The sequence below is a fragment of the Etheostoma cragini genome, chromosome 6 (genome assembly GCF_013103735.1).
Source record: "Etheostoma cragini isolate CJK2018 chromosome 6, CSU_Ecrag_1.0, whole genome shotgun sequence".
NCBI lineage: Eukaryota > Metazoa > Chordata > Actinopteri > Perciformes > Percidae > Etheostoma > Etheostoma cragini.
In genome coordinates, this window is record NC_048412.1 from 26,531,379 (window position 1) to 26,550,233 (window position 18,855).

General features: G+C 39.5%; 3 protein-coding genes across 6 annotated transcripts; 2 read left to right on the forward strand and 1 right to left on the reverse strand.

Moving 5' to 3' along the window:
• The first annotated feature begins 204 nt into the window (after positions 1–204).
• Positions 205–8,341, forward strand: tnfaip8l2b (tumor necrosis factor, alpha-induced protein 8-like 2b). 2 transcript variants are annotated; one of them, XM_034874839.1, is made up of 3 exons: positions 205–673; positions 5,998–6,321; positions 7,265–8,341. In XM_034874839.1, exons 2-3 carry the CDS (start codon positions 6,004–6,006, stop codon positions 7,505–7,507), a joined length of 561 nt encoding a protein of 186 aa, XP_034730730.1. In that variant the 5' UTR covers positions 205–673; positions 5,998–6,003; the 3' UTR covers positions 7,508–8,341. The 2 variants fall into 2 exon arrangements, with proteins under 2 accessions (XP_034730730.1, XP_034730729.1); XM_034874838.1 differs by lacking the exon at positions 205–673 and having other exon boundaries at positions 5,960–6,321.
• A 220-nt stretch (positions 8,342–8,561) lies between these two features.
• On the reverse strand, positions 8,562–12,112 carry lysmd1 (LysM, putative peptidoglycan-binding, domain containing 1). Of its 2 annotated transcripts, XM_034873997.1 has the most exons (4): positions 11,692–12,112; positions 11,443–11,647; positions 10,705–11,015; positions 8,562–9,366 (listed from the first exon to the last, which is right to left on the reverse strand). In XM_034873997.1, the coding sequence occupies exons 2-4, from the start codon at positions 11,620–11,622 to the stop codon at positions 9,183–9,185; spliced, it is 675 nt and encodes a 224-aa protein (XP_034729888.1). In that variant the 5' UTR covers positions 11,623–11,647; positions 11,692–12,112; the 3' UTR covers positions 8,562–9,182. The 2 variants fall into 2 exon arrangements, with proteins under 2 accessions (XP_034729888.1, XP_034729887.1); XM_034873996.1 differs by having other exon boundaries at positions 11,443–12,111.
• On the forward strand, positions 11,561–17,000 carry scnm1 (sodium channel modifier 1). Of its 2 annotated transcripts, XM_034873995.1 has the most exons (9): positions 11,561–11,696; positions 12,624–12,656; positions 12,830–12,900; positions 13,017–13,105; positions 13,888–13,982; positions 14,574–14,674; positions 14,780–14,928; positions 16,254–16,362; positions 16,452–17,000. In XM_034873995.1, the coding sequence occupies exons 3-9, from the start codon at positions 12,887–12,889 to the stop codon at positions 16,561–16,563; spliced, it is 669 nt and encodes a 222-aa protein (XP_034729886.1). In that variant the 5' UTR covers positions 11,561–11,696; positions 12,624–12,656; positions 12,830–12,886; the 3' UTR covers positions 16,564–17,000. The 2 variants fall into 2 exon arrangements, with proteins under 2 accessions (XP_034729886.1, XP_034729884.1); XM_034873993.1 differs by lacking the exon at positions 11,561–11,696 and having other exon boundaries at positions 12,470–12,656.
• Positions 17,001–18,855: the final 1,855 nt, after the last annotated feature.

Sequence of the window (18,855 nt, forward strand, 5' to 3'; positions counted from 1 at the left end):
ACACACACTCCTGGCTACTCATTGTTTTGATTCTACCTTGAATAGGAGACACATGGGGAGGGACAGGGTGCTCAGCCGCACTGACAGGAGCTGCATTCCAACCAAGGTGAACACAAAACAAGGGGTAAAGCCACTCCCCTATCAACTGGCTGCATCCCTGGATCATTGCTAAATTCTTTCTGGGGTTTTCACTTGTCAGAACAAGCAGAGGCACAACGTCAGCCATACAGACAGAGACGAGCAGGGAGAGGAACAGACCGGATCACAGGGTGCCAAGGTGTGATGAGCAAGGGCAAGAGAGAAATACAGGGGGTTTGAAGACTTTGAATTTAAATTTCAGAGGGAAACAAAAGATAGGGTAGAGAGAGGGTAGAAAGAAAGAAAGAGAGAGAGAGAGAGAGAGAGAGAGAGAGACACAGAGAGAGAGAAAGAGGTGTGTCATAGCAAGTTAGTTCCTTGAGGAAGTACAACTCAACATTATCTTAAGACAGGGTGGAAGCACTGACAGAAGCGCGGCAGGAGGGCAGTTTTTTCAGGTTTTGGTTCTGCTCGTGGTGAAGATAAAGTGCTGTCATTAAATCAACCGGACTGTGCTGTCAACCTGAAACACAGAGCAGAGTGAGAGAGAGATATCTGACACACACCAAGAGGGAGGGGGACTCAACACACACAGGTAAGAGAACTTCTGCCGTGTTCATGTGACCATAAAATAAATAAATCTTCTAGGTCCAGATAAGTGTTTAGTTCTGCTTTTCTTTTTTTTACATCGCTGGCAACCAGAAGAGACAGACTGAGTAGCGGGATGATTGGAACAATATTTGTGACCGCTCTCCACTTCCCCATCTTAAGCGCGGGTTGGGAGATATGCATGTATGCTCAGAGTCATGCTGGAACAAGTTACAGTAAAATGCACAGATGTAGAGCTCACACTGTTGTTTGCACAAGTTGGGAGTTGCTCAATTCAACTCTCCAGACGGTAGACTGATCCAATATTCACTGGCCTACTTTGACTTGAAGCACGTTAAGTCATTGATAAAGTCATATATAGTGAACGGGTGCAATGTCACTCACATTGTAGTGCAGATACAAGGGACAGATACAAACTCTGGGCCTCTGCTGCCTGTTTCGCTTCTCTTTTGAGGCATCGTAGATGGGTGGCGGGGTTTAGCAACGGCTATTTGTAAGAGTTGTGCAATGTTGAAAGAGAAACTGTAATATGTGCTTTCGGAAGATTTCCAAATGCTTTTTAGTCTGTTACTTAAAAGCACATAAAACATAACATTAGTCAAATGAAACTTTACATTACAGGTCATTTAGTTGACACTTTTATCCAAAGTGACTTTATATATATATATATATATCTCAGAGGTTGCACACCTCTGGAGAAACGAGGGGTTAAGTGTCTTGCTCAGGGACACATTGGTTGATGTATCACAGTGGGAATCAAACCCAGATCTCCCACGCCAAAGACATGTGTCACATCCACTGCGCCATCACCATCCAACTAACTATTTCAAAACTAAATATCAACCTAAATCTTAAACATTTACATTAAGAAATCAATATGCCACTGAAGTAAGAGAAAACAAGATCTACACATGTGAACTTTTAGCCCTGTTGCCCCAGTTCAGAACACACAGCTGGCGTTTCATCCTGGGCTCAATACTCATCTTGCAAAGAAGACTGCTGTCTAAGGACACAACAATCCTGTAGTTTAATGGTTATTGTTTGGTTCTTCATCAGGAGAAAATAAAACTTTCTACCAGCTCAATACAACCTCCCTTGTAGCTAAGTGATAACCTTTCAACAGTAGCCTTGTTTTCAGCTGAGTAATATGGCTTTATTATTGTTGTTTTGTTTTTTTCACTGGAACATTCTCATTGTTCAATCTGATAAAAGGCTGCGGAGCAGCTAACAGAGACCTAACCCCATCCACTCACCAGCTACAACTCTGTCTCCACTGAACCCGTCCCCAGGCCTGATGATGAGAGTCAGTGAGGAGGACAGTCGAGCTAACGGTGTCGCGGCCCAGCGGCTCGAGTAACAGTACGAGGCACATTTAGATTGGCTGAGTCAAAAGGGGCTTCACTATGCCCTGTGAGAGGATTTATCTTTATACACAAGCACCATTGCTAGAAAGAGTGAGGACACACAAGAAAACAATTTGATTTAGTCACAAAAACACCTTAATCCCAAAACAACTGGAAACAACTTTTAGTCAAAAAATGCAAATCCACACGTTCATACATGTAGGCAAACACTGAGGCTCAATGCTTGAGTCATTTAAGGAATGCTAAATATTTTCCTCTCCTGCCAGCCTAGATGGCTTCACCAATCAGCACTCTCACTCTCTGACTGTCCATTAACCTAGCATTTAAAGACGCCGCACCGCCTGGCTGTTGCAGTAACTCTGAATCACAGTATGAATTATCTCAACTGTGATAGTTACACTTCTGCTTTTTTATTTTTTTTTATTTTGCTCTTCTGGTTCTTCAGATCTCACACAGTGCCCAGGTGCTTTTTAATATCCAGCAGGCATTTGGGAGAGAAACAAACACTTGAACATATAATGCAGTCACTCGCTGTTTGATGTCAACAACGAACCAACGCTTAAAAGCCTCCTTCAATCCATCTCTTCCGCGAAATTAATGCTCAACATTGGAAGCGTTCGATGTGACTGACGTCCATTACAGGAAAGTGGTTTCATGGCAATGTGCTGCTGTATCAAACAAATGTTTCAGGGCTCTCCAAAGATCCTCAACCTTCTCACTGATCGGCACGAAAACAAACAACGTAGAAGCACAAAAAGCCAAGCAGCCAAGCTCCAGCTGAGGACTTAACATTTTCCCTATGTGGGATACTGGCGGATGACTACACACTGTGCATGTCCCTCAAATCCCTGTAGTCTTTTTAGCAAATAAATGAGATTGAAGCATGAATCTGAAATAGTTATCACGCTGCTCCACTTCCATTATCACCGTTAAGGGAAATTAATCTAATGAATGTTCTTTAATTCCCCACAGGGAACCCAAAGCTTTTGTAACAACGCGAGCCATTAGAAACGTGACACTTGTTCAAAACGAATGGTTGTGCATGTAAAATGGAACCCAGTGAGATGGGCTATAAAAGTGACTGGTTGCTTATTAGGGATGTTGCTGCTGGGATTGGGGTGCACACATTAACGCAAATTTATTGGTGAGCCATGGATCCGTTTGCGCTGAGCGTCACTGGAGTCGGACAACGAGAATTTGACCAGACCTTCCTCCACAGCACTGCGGAGGAGGGTCTAACTAGTCCACACAGCATTCCGGGATGGGAGAAAAACATGCTCTGGTTTATTAGCATTTCTTTAAACTGCACTCACAATCGTCATGGGCGTCGCTAAGCGCCAAATGAAGCCGAGGTGCCGCTGCAAAACAGGAATTTAGGAATAGGAAGGAACTTGTTTAGGTGGAACGTGTACGTTCAAAGGTTATTTTAGTCGTGCAACAGAGAACTCCGATTGGACAGTTAGTCTAGCTAGCTGTCTGGATTCACCCCGCAGAGATCTGAGGAGCAGGTAACTATAGTCCTCAAACATCCACCGGAGTTTAAAATGGAAACACAAAAGGGAAAGGTACTGGACATCCAGCCGAAAAGAGGGACATCCGGCGGAATTTCCAATTTACAAAAGAGCAACGACGTGGATATAGACTACCATTTCCGTAACTAATTAGTATAAAAGCTGGGAAGTAACGATACACTCAACTCCCAATTCGATTTACAATTTTACGTTCACAACACGATTTTCTCACAATTGTTTTTTAACAGAATGAGCTGCAGACAAAGATATTCCTATACAAGAATATTCATTGATTTACATCAACTGTGCAAATTACAGATGTACTGAAATTGTATTTGATCCTAAAAAAAATCAATAAAAAAAATCAATAAAAAAAAAAATCAATCACACAGTAAAATAACTAAATAAATATGAAAAGAAATCTCGTCAAATAAATGAACTAAGAAGTATGGACATTGGAAGTCAAACAAATGATATCAAAAGTAGATTACACCTTAGGCCAATAAATATTGCATCGCAATTAATTTTTTTAAATCTTAACGGGTTGTAATATTTACACATTTATATTAAATTTTAACTGATTCATGATGCATCGTAACATCCCTATTAAACAAGCATGAAAGAAACATTAAACCAACCATCAGGCAGTCATTTAATTGACAGCTTATGGACAGTATGCTGTTGCTAATGCGCAGGGTGTTTCAATAACAGCTGTTGTTTTGCACAAAAGCAGATTCCAAGCAAGTGATTAAGGTAGCCGGTGGGTTTGAGGTGCTCACTTTCTGATTCTACCCTGCCACTAATGCAATCTGGGAAAAGCAGGCGTGGGCCTGCCTCAGCTATGCAGCCATCCTGCTTCCCTCAAATACCTGTCCACACAAGCCAGGAGTGGGATTTAGTGCAGAAGATTACGCCGAAAGATGTAGTAACAAGTAACTGTTTTAACAAGCCAGCTATATTTGAGAATGCAAGAACAGATGACACAGGAAGTAAAGAGAGGATGCACAGAAGCCACAATGGCACTGATGTATGCAACAGATACCGTACATCTTTGTTGATCCTGTCTAACTCATCGCAAATACTTTGGACTAAGGTGGAGCAGGAGTCAAGACTTCAATTTGTTATGTGTGCATTTGTGTGATTGTGAGATGACTACTTATCTATCATGTATTCTACAATGACATACATGTGCTTCATCAATTGTGAGTTATCTGATCCTTTCAATATTTGTTATTCTGATTTAAGAATTTAACATTATTTTGTTTGCCTAGTCTTTGTACGCTCATCAGCTAAATAAAATAAAAAAGTAGCCTTCCTCTGTGAATGATTCACTTCAAATCCGCCTGCTTGTTTGAGATTAGCGGAAATTAAATGTAATTAAAAAGGAATTAATTCAAACTGTGTTGACAATCAAAGATAAACAGTGGGTTTTGTAGTTGGATCATAATGTGCAGTATGCATGCTGATGACCTCCCATGGGTTTCTCTGTGATGGATGCTATGTGTGGTAAAAGTCTCAGTGGAGAAATTAAAAGCCTTTGTGGAGTCCCTTCCATGGTACTTTTCCCTTGTTGGCATCATATGTGCATGCCAGATACAAAAACAAACACGTACTGGAGCTAATATTACAGAAAAGCCAGGCTTCGAATTTGATGTGTTGATGTGTTTTTAATTCAGCACTGTGTAGATATAAATTTACTTACTTAATTTTACTTTCTATTTTTATAAAAGGGTGAAAACTTTGAGTGCAAATTGTTAACATTTGTTTCACAGAAATGTACTGGATAGTTGGCAATCTGATGGTTAGAGAGGCCAGTGCAAATCCCCAGATCATCTTGGAAAGGTGGATAAGAAAGGTGAACATGTGTTGCCCTCCCCAATCCTCCATAAAAACAATCGGTTGGCCCTTGAACATGGCATTTAACCTCCAACTAGTCCACTGGAGCTGCTCTTCTGCCAGTAAAAGACATGAAATTGTTCCAAGCAGCAAACAGATGTGAAAGTTGTTCTTCCTCTTCTTTAAAGGCTGAGTCTATGAATATCTTTATTTTTTTTGTTGCATGGGTACTCACGCTTACATTTAGCACTTGTATTCATGTAATGGAGAAAAGCAGCACAACCATTCCTATTGGTTAGCTGTAATCTGGTGTCATGTATGGACAGACAGTGACAGGAAATACGTTCCATCTGCAGAGACATCTACATTTTGGGTGTAACACTTCTGTCTAATACACACTAGTGAACTCACAATCTCATCTGAGAAAGCGGGAAATGCAAATGTGTCTCTGAGTTTGGGAGTATTGTGTGCAGTTTGCTAATGTCAGTCCAATTGTAGCCTGTTACTTCTCACAAATGTTGGGAAGGTACTAATTAAGCATGTACTACTGAAGTTTTAATCACTAAACTGTCTTTGGCCTTGTCTCTCTGACAATTCAGGCAACCATGGACTCCTTCAGCTCCAAGGACATGGCCTTGAGGGCGCAGAAGAAGATCCTGAGCTCCATGGCCACCAAAAGCTCTGTCCAAATGTTCATTGACGACAACACCAGCGAGATCCTGGATGAACTGTACCGCGTCTCCAAAGAGTACTCTGGTAATAAAACAGAGGCCCAGAAGGTGATCAAAGACTTGGTCAAGATTGCCGTGAAGATTGGCTTGCTGTTTAGGAACAACCGTTTTAGCACAGAGGAGCTAGGAGTGGCCACCGATTTTAAGAAGAAGCTGCACCAAGGGGCCATGACGGCCATCAGCTTTTACGAGGTACGTTTCCAAATTATCAATTGTTAATATGCGGGTTTTAGCATGTATGGTTGTGCAACTAATCAAAATGTAACTGACGATAACAAGTTCTGCTCCCAATGATCACACAAAAGGTACAATACATTATTTTGCACAATACATTTTGCAAGTATACTCGTTATTTTGTCTTATGTTCTGTAAAAAATAAAAACATGTTCAAATGGCAATAGTATTAAGGTAAATGTAACACTTCAATGTGTTTTCACTGTCTATTTTTTAGGTTCAATAATCTTTCCAAAAGACAATGACTAATCATGTTAAGTAATCATTTCAACAGTGACCAAAGTAATCATGATTATGATTTTTTCCATAAATGAGCAGCCCTATTTAAAGGCTTTCCTCTGATCAATCAAAGAGATAAATAACTCAATAATATGACACCAGTAGTCTGATTGTTCACGGAGACAATGTCCAAGTTCATTAAAAACAGCTGCACTTACCAGAAAACTGTAACATCCACTATAGTCTATTCCTGTGTTCTGTATTTGGAGAATTGTTATGAAGTCTTTGGTTTCATTTAAGTCCAACTACAAACTCAAGGACCTTCATTTATTTATCAATCGCTGCTTTCATAACATGACAGAATATAAATAGGTTTGTATAGTACCCCTTTTAAATTTTAGATCTAAATGACAACTGCAAGAAAAGTTGTCATTTCTAGATAAAATAAATACACGTATATGCTTTTAAGTGAACTTTTGTATTTCATATTACTTTTAAGAAAGGAAAGATATCCCAATAAAAGACTTGATTAATACAGAACACATGAGTTTGATATTAATATATTTATCAAGTCATCTGACAGTTAAAAATCCCCTTTTGGATTATGTCTTTTATCCAATTAAGATATGGGAGATGAACCCTAACAGTAACATTCTGACATTATATTTCCCGGCTGGTGCAGGTGGATTTTACCTTTGATAAAGCAGTGATGGCAGAACTCCTGACCAGCTGCAGGGATCTGCTGCTGAAGCTAGTCAACTCCCACCTCACCCCTAAATCCCACGGTCGCATCAACCACGTCTTCAACCATTTCTCTGACCCAGAGCTCCTGACCAAACTGTACGAGCCCAGCGGCCCCTTCCGAGACCACCTTACCAAGATCTGCAAAGGACTCGACAAACTTATGGAGGACGGCACAATATGACATAGAAATATTACAATTACAGACAGACACTGGGAGATCAACAGGCAGACTCAGCTAAGACTCAGACCTGTTGAACACAATTGGTCTTACCGCTGCGGAGGACTTGCAACGTAAGAACGTAAGACAATTGATTGGAGAACAAAACCGCTGCCCTATTGTTCTCAAAGAACATATGGGAATAAAACATAAAAGTTGGTTGACTCAGTGCGTTACATTTGTGCTCTGGATTCCGAGTTAAATTTAACGTGCTATCATTACTCAAGATTTTAATGTTTCGAGATGATACTGTATAATTGTGATATATATATACACTTGTCTATTGAGACAAAACCAAACTTGAATATAAATTGGTTCATACTATATCCACTGTTTTAGATTATGAAATGTCATCCAATGTGAAATATCGGAGACGTTGACCTGTTTCACATAGAATTACTGATGTTAGGTTATCTGGAGGAGGAGGAGTTAGAACAGCTGGAAAGATTTCACAAAGAGAACAGACAGGGAACAATGCCACTGTAATACAGCACTGCCATCTGTTGGTCGAGACGCCGCTTCAGCAACTCAATGCACAGTATTTACTAAAGTGCCTGGAAGTCAATGCAGCCAATAATAAAGCAAATAATCGCACAGTAGAAAATTACTTAGACCGACACTTTGCAATCTCAGCTTCAACACATTTTTAGAAGAATCAACAAAAAGACTGACTCTTAAATGGTGTTGAATGTTAAACCTATAATTCCTTTTTTGCTGAAGATTGGATCACAGACATTGGCTGAGATTAAAACAAGTGTTGTTCTTAGGGTTTAATATTACAAAGAAATAATTAAAACAGACGTGGAGGGAATAAATTAAGCCCTGACTGACACTCCACCATATGGAATAGTCAAATATTGTAATTTTGCATTTAAATGATGACATATTTTCTTCTTTGTGTAAGCAACAATGTGGAGAAATGTCATTTAAACCATTACGTTACAGAAGTGTTTTTTAAAGATCAAATGTTTCAGTAAACATGTGTGTGAGTGTACACACACAGGATTTTTGTCCCAAAAAACTAATAAATAAAAGGAAATATGAATGACATAATAAAAATATTGCTTCCAAAACATTCTAAAATGTCTCTTTTCTAAATTTTGGCTACATTATAATGTAATTCTTTCAGCAGTAACAGAGCTCAATTCATGAGCAACATTGTGCTAATATTCCAGTAATATTCCAGTTAACATATATGTCTATATATATTCATACTATGAATAAAAGGTTTTAGTCACAAAACTTGGCCATCTTTGCATTATCGGGCTGTGAGGTAGCATTACACACAAACCACTTGTTGGGTTGTAAATATGAAGAGTCATATGACTGAAGCAACTTGTGACTGCGAAATCTCAGTTTCAATATTTCACACTCTGGTTTCCTGCTGTTGAAAACATGCTAAACACAGCTAAACTCACACATCATCTACAGTTTGTCTCACGAAACAAATAAGACTACAAGTGCAGTGTTCATTTTCAAAAACCTGTCAAGGTCTACATTAAATATGGCAAATATGAAAATACTTTAGGTTCATTCAGCAGCAGGATCACTTTATCTATAATGCTCTACTGTCCTGGAGGCCAAACCATGTGATGTGGCTTTCTTTAATGATCAAGGGTGCGACAGGAAGAACAACATGTCACAGCTGGAATATCTCATCTTCGTGGTCTCTCAGTTTCTTGGTGAGTTTGGTGATAGTTAGGGGCACTGCCACATGTGATGCCTGCTGCTGCATTCTGGAAGACAAATTGACACTTTGCGACCTTGTAAGCGGCCGACAGTCTGATGTCCTGCTGGTGCAAGCTGCTTCTAGGGCAGCAACCCTGTGACGAATAAACAGATGAGAAGATAAAGTAAGTCTTAAGACTGATATAATTCACAGAATCAGCCTCACAAACTGCATGCCTTTTGATCTGATAGTGGTTAATAAGAATGGGGAGGCCAGGGAGGTGGAAGGGTTTGTTCAGTATTGGACTCACTTGGTATAACATAGAAAAGTAACACACACACACCCAGGGCTGCCGTGAGATGCTGACCACTAGAAGTAGACTTGTAAATAAATAAAAGCTGTTGCCCACTTTGGCTCCATAAGCATTTCACTATTTATTTTGATAATGTTCACAGCGAAACGTCGGCAGAATAAATGCATGAAGAAATGCATTTTAAGGCAGCGTGCCAAACTTTTTACCTCAGGAATTAACACTTGCACAAAATAATTTTGCTTGAGCAAACACAAACCTATTCCGTGCTCAATAAATGTATTTTCATGTTTGCCATCATCCATATTAACGTGCAATAATAACCCCTCTCACAGAGATAACTCATGGGCCCTCTCAAAAACTCTGCACGGAGACTGTAGATGCTGCTGTGCTCGGGTCACGTCTCCCTCGCTCTCAACCTCTGCACGCTCAACTCTTGACACACTTGCTTACATTTTTCACAGCGTTACAAGTGTGCCACAAAACCAGAGTGCAGAGGTTGCAAGCGAGGGAGACATGACCAGAGCGCAGCACCGTCTTCCTGCGCGCAGTGAGAGTTTTTGAGAGGTCCCATGAGTAAACGGCGTGAGAGTGGATATTACTGGATGTTAACATAGATAATAGCAAACATGTAAATACAATTATGGAGCACGGAATAGGTTTATGTTAATTCAAACAAAATTATTTTGTGTTCCTGTAATTTTATATGCTTGCAAAATATAGTTCTGTCCTCAAAACATTAAATTACTTGCTCAGGAATGAGGCACATACAGTATATACCGCCATAAATAGACATTGCCAAAGGCTGCAAAACATTGTGAAAGACATAAAAAAAAAAAAATGTTGTTGGCTGAAAGAAAATCTGTAGAAAACTGCACTTTAAAATGTTACTGTAACTTTTTTAGTGGCACCTTTTATACTCAACATTCAATTTGTTCAATTCAATAATATAAAAGATGTTGGAAATGATTTCCTTTCATTTAATTTCAATTCAACAAGCAGTTTGATGTATATTAGCAGAATACTAAAAGTACACTTTAATATTAGTTTACTTATAGCAGCTACTACCTCTATCGCGGTATTCAACGTTATTGCCTATTTTCCTCATATGGTGCAGCCCTAAGCATTACTGTGTCAGAACAACCAGTGTACACACATGCTGGGAGAGCCATGTACTCATACCTTTGCTCTGCTTCCTGGCATCCTTTGACAGCAGCCTGCTTCGACTGATTTATCAAGCAATCCAACCTTTTCAAAAAATCCACTGGAGTAAGGTCTGCCACCCTTTCTTCGCCATCATTTTGTTTCCTCTCAGAGGAGCTCCCCGTGTGCCCATTTTGAGCAGAGGCACAGTCTTCTTCACTGTTCCCTTCAACCAAATCCACCCCGTTATTACAGTGGTCCAAGTCTGACAGCACAGGGATTAACAGGGACTTTTTCAGGAATATCGAGTCATTGGTGTACAGTCTGTTCGCTCTTTTGATCTGCTCCATCTGGAAGGGAAGATTACCTCATCAACCTTTTGTAAACTGTTTTTTTAACTTGACTAAAGCTAGCTCGCCCCCTGAAAATATAATCTTTAGAACTCTTCGCTTTTATTTTTATTTTTACTAAAATCACGAGCAAGACAGCACTCCAATTAAACAGTTAATTCATGCAAAGTGAACAATTGAAAAATGTAATTAAAGTGCTCTACTTCTTGTGATTTTTGACAAAACTTTATTTCACTAAACCACAATAAGAGGTAAACAAAAGAAAACAATAACAAACATGTATATGGTAGTTCTAACAAATAACAATTCATGTTTATTTTGCTTATCCCAAAACATTACATAAAGCTATATTCAATGTGGAGGAATGATATCGCTCTAATTTCCAATATAGGCTTCAATGAATTACTTAAGGAAAAGTAATACTTACAGACACTCCATATTTCAGGGCCAAGCCTTGTAGAGTTTCTCCTGGCTGAATGTTGTGTTCAATGCGTCTCTGGCGAACCGGAGAGAGCGGAGAACGGACCAAACTGCCGTAAGACCGTGTGCGGCCCCCGCGGAGTAAGCCGTTCCCCCCGGCTGGCAAAGGTGCTCGCTCCCCGGACATAGTCGTGAACCACTTACCTAGCTAGCTATGTACCGTAAAGTTGAGTTGAGTTAGCAACCGAACAATTGCCGTACGTTGCAAGCCAACTTACATGTTGTTGACATCATGAGAATACAGCCTATTTTACAGCCTACTTAGCCTACATATATGCGAAGTAAGCAACCTAGCAGCTTAGCTAGTTAGCCTGCCAGCTAAGCTATCAACTTCACCTAGCTTGCTAATTAACGTTGAAGCTCGTTTTTTTTTTTTCAGAGTGTCAAACTATGTCTGTATCTCGCTAACGTTACCCGTTGAATTTATGCTAATGACACTAACTTACTTGACAACAAGTTTCACCTACCACATCTCTCAAACAAAAACCTGAAAAGCTGCAGAGAAAGTTGCTTCCTGGATTAAGCTGTGTGCTGCACATGTTGCCATGACTGCCGAGTTCAGCTGATTGAATTCCCATGAGACTTTACTTGCGCTGCATTCATAAAAATTGGAAAACCCCAAAACTAATTGAGACTGGCTATATCTTTAAAATTAATTTCATGCAGTATATCTATGCTTGAACAAATTACTGTATATTATTAATAACTAACTAATGTTCAATGTTTTCTGAGCGTCAGACAAATTTAGCACGTTTTAAATATATAAGAGTTGAATGTTTACAGGTATACCAAACATTTCTAAACCAAGCGAATGCAAAATATAGTAAGTTGCTTAGTCTAGTCAGGACGTTGTAATAATTGTATAGTCTTTCAAAAGTAAGAGAAATTGGCCATTGCCAAACTAGCTCTGAGATCAAAACAATTTACCACATAGAAACTGGGCTGAACGGTATTTTTTAATAAGGGAACTTGTATTTCCTATTTCCTCCGTTGACTAGGAACGCAACATTGCTATCAGCATTTAGCTTCTTGTTGTCGTGAAGTAGCTAGCTAGCCAACTATGCTAACCTGTTACTGACGTCTGTTTTCAGATTAATAACCATAATAATTATGTCTTTTAAACGAGAGGGCGATGACAAGAGTCAGTTGAACATCCTGAAGGTAACAATTTACTTTAAAGCTTTTCTAAAAGTTACTTTAGTGAAGGATTATACCTGTTGTTATGGTTAGCATTCTGCTAGCTCGCTGTAGTGTTAGAGTAGAATCTCTGAAACTGTAAACAATGTGTTAACCACTCTACTATTGCTTACCAATATTATTGTCTTGCGTTTCAGAAACGGCGCGTGGCAGATCTTTTGTCTCATTATATTCCAGAAGATGAAGCAGCTCTTATGAAAAATGGAAGGTGAAATGAACATGTTTGGGAAATAAAATCTTGTAACTTGAGTTTTTTATTGGCTGTAAGATGCGTAGAAACGGATGACATTAAGTTAAAATTCAACCTGGTTATCCTGTTTCTAGATACACGTGCCTTGTGTGCTCCTACCGTCCTGTGTTTGATACAGTTGATACGTTGACAGTCCACAGAAACGGAAAGAAGCATCTAGAAGGTGACACCCAATGCAAAGAGACACTCTCATTTATAATGTTTAGTTAATTCCCTGAGTTATTTTATGTTTAGGTGGTGGTTTCCTTTATTTTCTTGAGACATCTAGTGAAACTTTATAATAGACAGTAGGGGTGGGAATCACCACACGTCTCCTGATACGATATAATCACCATACTCATGCCACGATACGATATTATTGCGATTTTAAACACATTGCAATATTCTGTGATATTTAGCAAATCATAACCTTTTTTTAAACTTCTGATTTTTCCCAATTTTAAATGACGTCCCCAAAAAGAAATTTGTCAACATCTATTTCATGTAAAAAGATACATTTCTCTGTTTGTTCATATCCCTTCAATTTTATTGCTGCAATAATAAACAATGGGATTGTCAAGCAGACTAAATGACCAACACATATATAATAAAATATCCTTACTTGGCGTTTGTGTATTGATACAGTATTGACACTGAAAATATCGTGATACTATGCTGTATCCAGTATTTCCCCCCATCCCTAATAGACATCCTTGTGTTTTGACGAATTTAGCTCACTGATTCAGTTCTTGGTCAATAATCACGTTACTTTATGGGATGTCTGGACTTGACATCACAAAGTTAGATTCTGATTCGGCAGTTTTAAGTTAAGGTAAACGTAACTTACATTGCTGAGCGACTAATGCTCAGTTGTTGTTTTTTATGTGCACATCTTATTGTTGTGAAAACATGTTAGACATTGTAGGTCCAATAAACATTCATTCTTTTTCATGTTGTATTATGTAGGATTAAAAGCATTCTATGGTAAGAAAGCACGGTTGAAGAATGAAATGACAAAAAGGCACCACGAAAACTATGTCCAGACTGAAGACTCAAAACAGGTTGGTAACAGCATAACACAAGCATGAGGTCGCGCTCTCTCTCTCTCTCTCTCTCTCTCTCTCTCTCTCTCTCTCTCTCTCTCTCTCTCTCTCTCTCTCTCTCTCTCTCTCTCTCTCTCTCTCTCTCTCTCTCTCTCCCCCAAGTTGCATGGGACTGATTACCCAGGCCCCTCTTAGAACTTTGTGTTAAGCTAACTTTTCAACATATCTTGATGCATGTATTTGTATGAAGGAGAAGAAGAAAATGCTTCCTAGAATGCAGGAATTCAACCTGATCCTGCAACAGGCAGAATTTCAATGACTCCACAGTTTAGAGAAGAACATGAGCTGAACAGACCTAATCTTTCTTTGACTGACTTAGACCGTTGAGTCATATTGTTGTCTTGTGTTGAGGACATTGTGTGGTGCCCCTTGTGACTCCCATATAACCTCGACAGCTGATATCCTACTTAAAACCAATTTGTTGCTTGTTGTGGAAAAGATGAACAGCACAAGGCCGAGCATTTGGCAGAGCTGACTTCTGAGCGAGCACTCGGTGGCTTTTGAGAACCTTCTATAATTCTACAAAAAGATGTTTGGTTGTGTTTTAAGAAGCCCTCGTGTTCAGCCCCTTTACTGGCCCAAACACGGAAGCTGACACATCACGCCTTATTGAAGACTGTACCATACAACAGCTGCCATATTAAAACCAGGTGAGTTTTAACCAAAGGTTATTCACTAAAATGATTCCTACAAATATTTCAAGAAAAAGAACTACAACGCTGCTTAATGAACATAAATGTGTTGTTGTTTTCAAGTACAAATCCTGGAGAAGGAGCCCTGAGAATCAGCTCAGATTCCAGTGAAAACTCTTTCAGCAAAACAGCATCCGGACAAAAAAAGGCATGCCGGAAAACTGATGTTTCAAACAGTTCATCACAGAGCACATTAGGTGGCTGCACAGCAGGTAAAAGTCTGTATGAAGATACAAATATTTTTTTGAACATTTCTTCTCATTATTGTGTCATGCATACAATAAACTACACCTAGTCCAGGACAATGGACCAGATGCCAAAATACCCACATACCCTAAACCAGTGGTTCTCAAACCTTTTTCAATAATTTCTTTTAATCTTTTTGAATAGTTTCTTTGAGTCAAGTAAACCCCAACCAGCACTAATCATTTTTGGTAGAAAAAAGTCTATATAAAGAGGAACAGTGCAGCGCCGTCAGCGATATATTTCCTAAAGAGCCTTTTAAATGCCCTTTAAATGCTAATGAAAAAAGGAGACAAAACATTGGAAAAAGATGGTAGACTAAGGAAGGAAGTCAGGCAAGACTAGGTCAAAAATAGTATCCAAAACTTCAAAAACTGTGACGTAACTTAAAAAAAAGCAAGAAACTTGTAAAAAGTAGGACAGTAGTACAAGGCACGAATAGTTTCAAAGAAGGCAACACAAATGTTGAAAAAAAAAGGGTACATAAAGAGGAACAATGTTCTGGACAACAGCCTTGTAACTATTAAACTTTGTGTTCAATATCTCACTTACCGCCTGCAGGTACGCTGCCCTAAAAATATCAACTTTCTAGTCTTTTTCAACCAACTTTTTCAACTAACTGTTTCAACCAACCAACTTTTCAATCAACTTTCTAGTCTTTTTTTTAGAAACAAAACCTCATCATAACACGGAAGAAGATCACAGAAGTGATTTGTTCACAACTTCTCGTGGTGCACAAAGTTTGCAAAATCTTTACTTCCGTGACAAACGTGCATCACTTTGTAACACGTTACAATGCTAGCTAATGCTAACACAAGCTGCTAGCATGCCTTGCCCTCATACTCTGCTTCTGACTGGCTAGCAGTCCTTACTGCGCATTAGGGACTCCCAACCATGATGGAACAGAAGTGAGATGCCTCACTCTGTAGCTAAAACAGAGAGCTCCACACACAAGGTGAAAAGAGGAGCTACAGCAATGTGCGGTACAACAAACATGTTTTCTGTAAATTAAACCTCACAAACCTATTCTGGCACAAAACTCAAAATACAATTATGAACTTGAAAATTAGCATAATATGAGCAGATAAAGTGACATTTTCTTTGCTAAGTGCTGAAATTGACTAAAGGATGTTTAACGGTGCTGTCTTTTCTTTGAGGTCAGTGGTTCTCCCGAGTTACTTTTTGGAGTTTTTGTCAGGTCCTGTAACAGGAAGGTTTTTTTATTTTCAGATTTTGTGTCGATAAAAACCCTAATCTGATTTAGCTTTAACTGTGCATGCTGTGTGTTGTGCAGCCAGTGAGGGGTCACATGCAGACATTAAGGTCGAGGCAGTGACACAGGAGGTAGAACCCATGACAGCGCAGAGGAGGAGAGAGCTGGAGCACTACCTCAAACTGAAAAGGTAGGTACACAACTTATTTTCCACTTGGCGGAAGTTGTGCATTCTCACTGCTAGATGATCTAGAAGATCTTGCTTTGTCTATTTCTTAGTGACGGGTGGTTGCCAGACCGAAGCGGCCAGTGGGTGAGGGACGAGAATGTGGAGTTTGATTCAGATGAGGAGGAGCCTACTTCATTGGGCCCTCAACCTCCAAGTCACTAAGACAACTTAGAACTGTGGAAAAACACAGATGAACTTGTTCCACATTGGTACATTCAGAGAACTCACGCTGTTTGGATCGGCCGGAGCACCACCTGCAAGGACTTCATTAAAGAGTTATTGTGCTATTCATCAACCTTCCATTGAGTTCCATGGTCTTTCTGTGCTCATTCCACAGTACATATGTACTCTCAAATCCCTGCTGGTCACCAGTGATCATCAGCTGCAGCTTTTGATGCTTTTATTTTACCAGGAAACTCACAATTTAAGAATGTGTAATTTCCACTTGCAAATAATTTAAGAAAAAAAAAGCCCTTTTGTTTTGTTTTATATTAAATTCCTGTCACTCTTAAGTTGCTGACAATGTTTGCTAGTGTTGTTGTCACTACAGTAACATAAAGCTGATTTTGAATGAGATTTCAGGAGAATACAATTTTGTGAACTAAGGCTCTTCTGGCACTGGCAGTGTTGTTTTTCTCAGATCAAAGGATGATTGTGGTTCATGATTACTTGGGCATTAGTTTCCCAGTTCATTCAGATAATCAAAACCACTTTATTTGGAGCTAAACATTGAAAGTGAGAACATCCATATTGACAGTCATGGTCAACTATGGCAAAAGCCAGTAGGTCAAAGTTAAATGAAGAAGCCCGTCTGTAAACTGTGGTCGATGTTTGCGACGGACAGTTTGGGTAATAATTATTGCACCTGTTGCCCACATTTTCAATTCCAAATAAGTTTTGCTAAAGCGGAGGGTTTGTTCACAATCTGTCTGTCTGATTGCATGTTTCTTGCCCTGTCTGACATCTTTTAGTAATATTGCCACGTTCCCTGATCTCAGCTTTTGACTTGGCACAGTGTGACTGTAAAACAGTGTTAACAAACTGACTTGACCAACATCAGCCTAACATCTTGTTCATGGGCCCTTAAGGTTCAGAAGAGCAGAACTGAAAGCTTGAAACACTTGTCTTTTCATCTAAATGTCTGACAACTAGGGAGGTAACGGATACCGGTGTAACAGTAAACCACGGTAACAGTGTTGACGATAATAATTACAGGTTATTTAATCCTTCCCAGCTACATCCGATTGTCCCTAAGTTTCCGCTCAGGCGCACTGCGTAGCCTACACTGTGCGTTTCTTGAAGTTGGAATCATGGCGGGAGGAGGAGATGACAGCGCTCAGGACATTCATCAGGTCTCTAAGAGGACTTAGTCGGAAGAATGAACATGTTTAGGTTAATATAAGAAATCCAAAGGACAGCTGATTGAAGGTAGTTAACCTGAAAAAGTTACTGTTAAAGGCATTGAACATACTTTTAAAAATACTGCAATTATATCAAAAAACATGATCATTTTGGTCACTATGTTCACCCCCCAATGTAAGTCGTGTGCCGATGTCAGTTGAGCATGCTCAGATTTAATGGTTTACGACATAACTGTCATACTGTAATTTGTGAAATCCATGAAATAAACTTTTGCAACATTGCAAACTAACAGAAGATGGGAAACAATTCAACAACATATTAGCTATCTATTATTGATTGCTATTCTTAGCTCAAAACGTCAGTCAAGTGACAGCCTTTGTTGTGTTTGATTGCTAGCTTGTAGCCAGCAGTGAACAAACTCGATTAACTAGGTCAATTTTTACTATATTGACATTAAAGAAGTCTCTCTTTAGCGTTGTGTAGGCTACTTGTTGCTAAGTGACAGAAGCGCAACTCACAGCTACACTTGTTGCAAATTGACGCATGCGCGACTCAAATCTGCACTCAACTTACATGGGGGATTGACAACTATAACCGTGCTGCTACATTTTCATATGTTACATCCATACTTACAACCTACAGAATGAGTGACTTGTCGTCACCCTTTGTCGTCTATTTACTGGGTTCCATCTCCTCACTGGTTGGACTAATCCTATAAATCAGCAGCAGATAGGCTGTATTGGTGCTAATCTGGTTAGTGGAGCCACTGGTTAGCATTCTTGGCGGTGTTTGTTCAGCGCCCGGCTTAGCACATTTGGTTTGAATTGGACAACACAGTCAGTAGGAATGGGGGGGGGACATAACATGGGTTACTTACTGATGACCCTGCTAATATGTGCACAAAGCACGGCCACTTAATTATTTTGGCGTTCAGAGTGACCACCGTGACATGGGGAGGCACGGAATATGTTGGAAGATCTTTCTGACTTGTGGCGACTTGGCTGTGTAAAACAAAAGCACTTGTAAAATTCTGTAAGGAAAAATATATCAATGTCTAACTTTTAACTACATTTTGAAATCATGCATTGCCGT

What these genes read in the sequence shown, in the direction of transcription:
- tnfaip8l2b (XM_034874839.1), top strand. Translation starts at nt 6,004, where the DNA reads ATGGACTCCTTCAGCTCCAAGGACATGGCCTTGAGGGCGCAGAAGAAG. An exon ending in CGGCCATCAGCTTTTACGAG is followed by an intron (nt 6,322 to 7,264) that starts GTACGTTTCCAA and finishes CGGCTGGTGCAG; the next exon opens with GTGGATTTTACCTTTGATAA.
- lysmd1 (XM_034873997.1), bottom strand. Translation starts at nt 11,622, where the DNA reads ATGTCCGGGGAGCGAGCACCTTTGCCAGCCGGGGGGAACGGCTTACTC. An exon ending in CCCTGAAATATGGAGTGTCT is followed by an intron (nt 11,016 to 11,442) that starts GTAAGTATTACT and finishes CTTCCCTTCCAG; the next exon opens with ATGGAGCAGATCAAAAGAGC. An exon ending in TGCCAGGAAGCAGAGCAAAG is followed by an intron (nt 9,367 to 10,704) that starts GTATGAGTACAT and finishes TATTCGTCACAG; the next exon opens with GGTTGCTGCCCTAGAAGCAG.
- scnm1 (XM_034873993.1), top strand. Translation starts at nt 12,606, where the DNA reads ATGTCTTTTAAACGAGAGGGCGATGACAAGAGTCAGTTGAACATCCTG. An exon ending in AGCTGCCATATTAAAACCAG is followed by an intron (nt 14,675 to 14,779) that starts GTGAGTTTTAAC and finishes GTTGTTTTCAAG; the next exon opens with TACAAATCCTGGAGAAGGAG. An exon ending in ATTAGGTGGCTGCACAGCAG is followed by an intron (nt 14,929 to 16,253) that starts GTAAAAGTCTGT and finishes TGTGTTGTGCAG; the next exon opens with CCAGTGAGGGGTCACATGCA.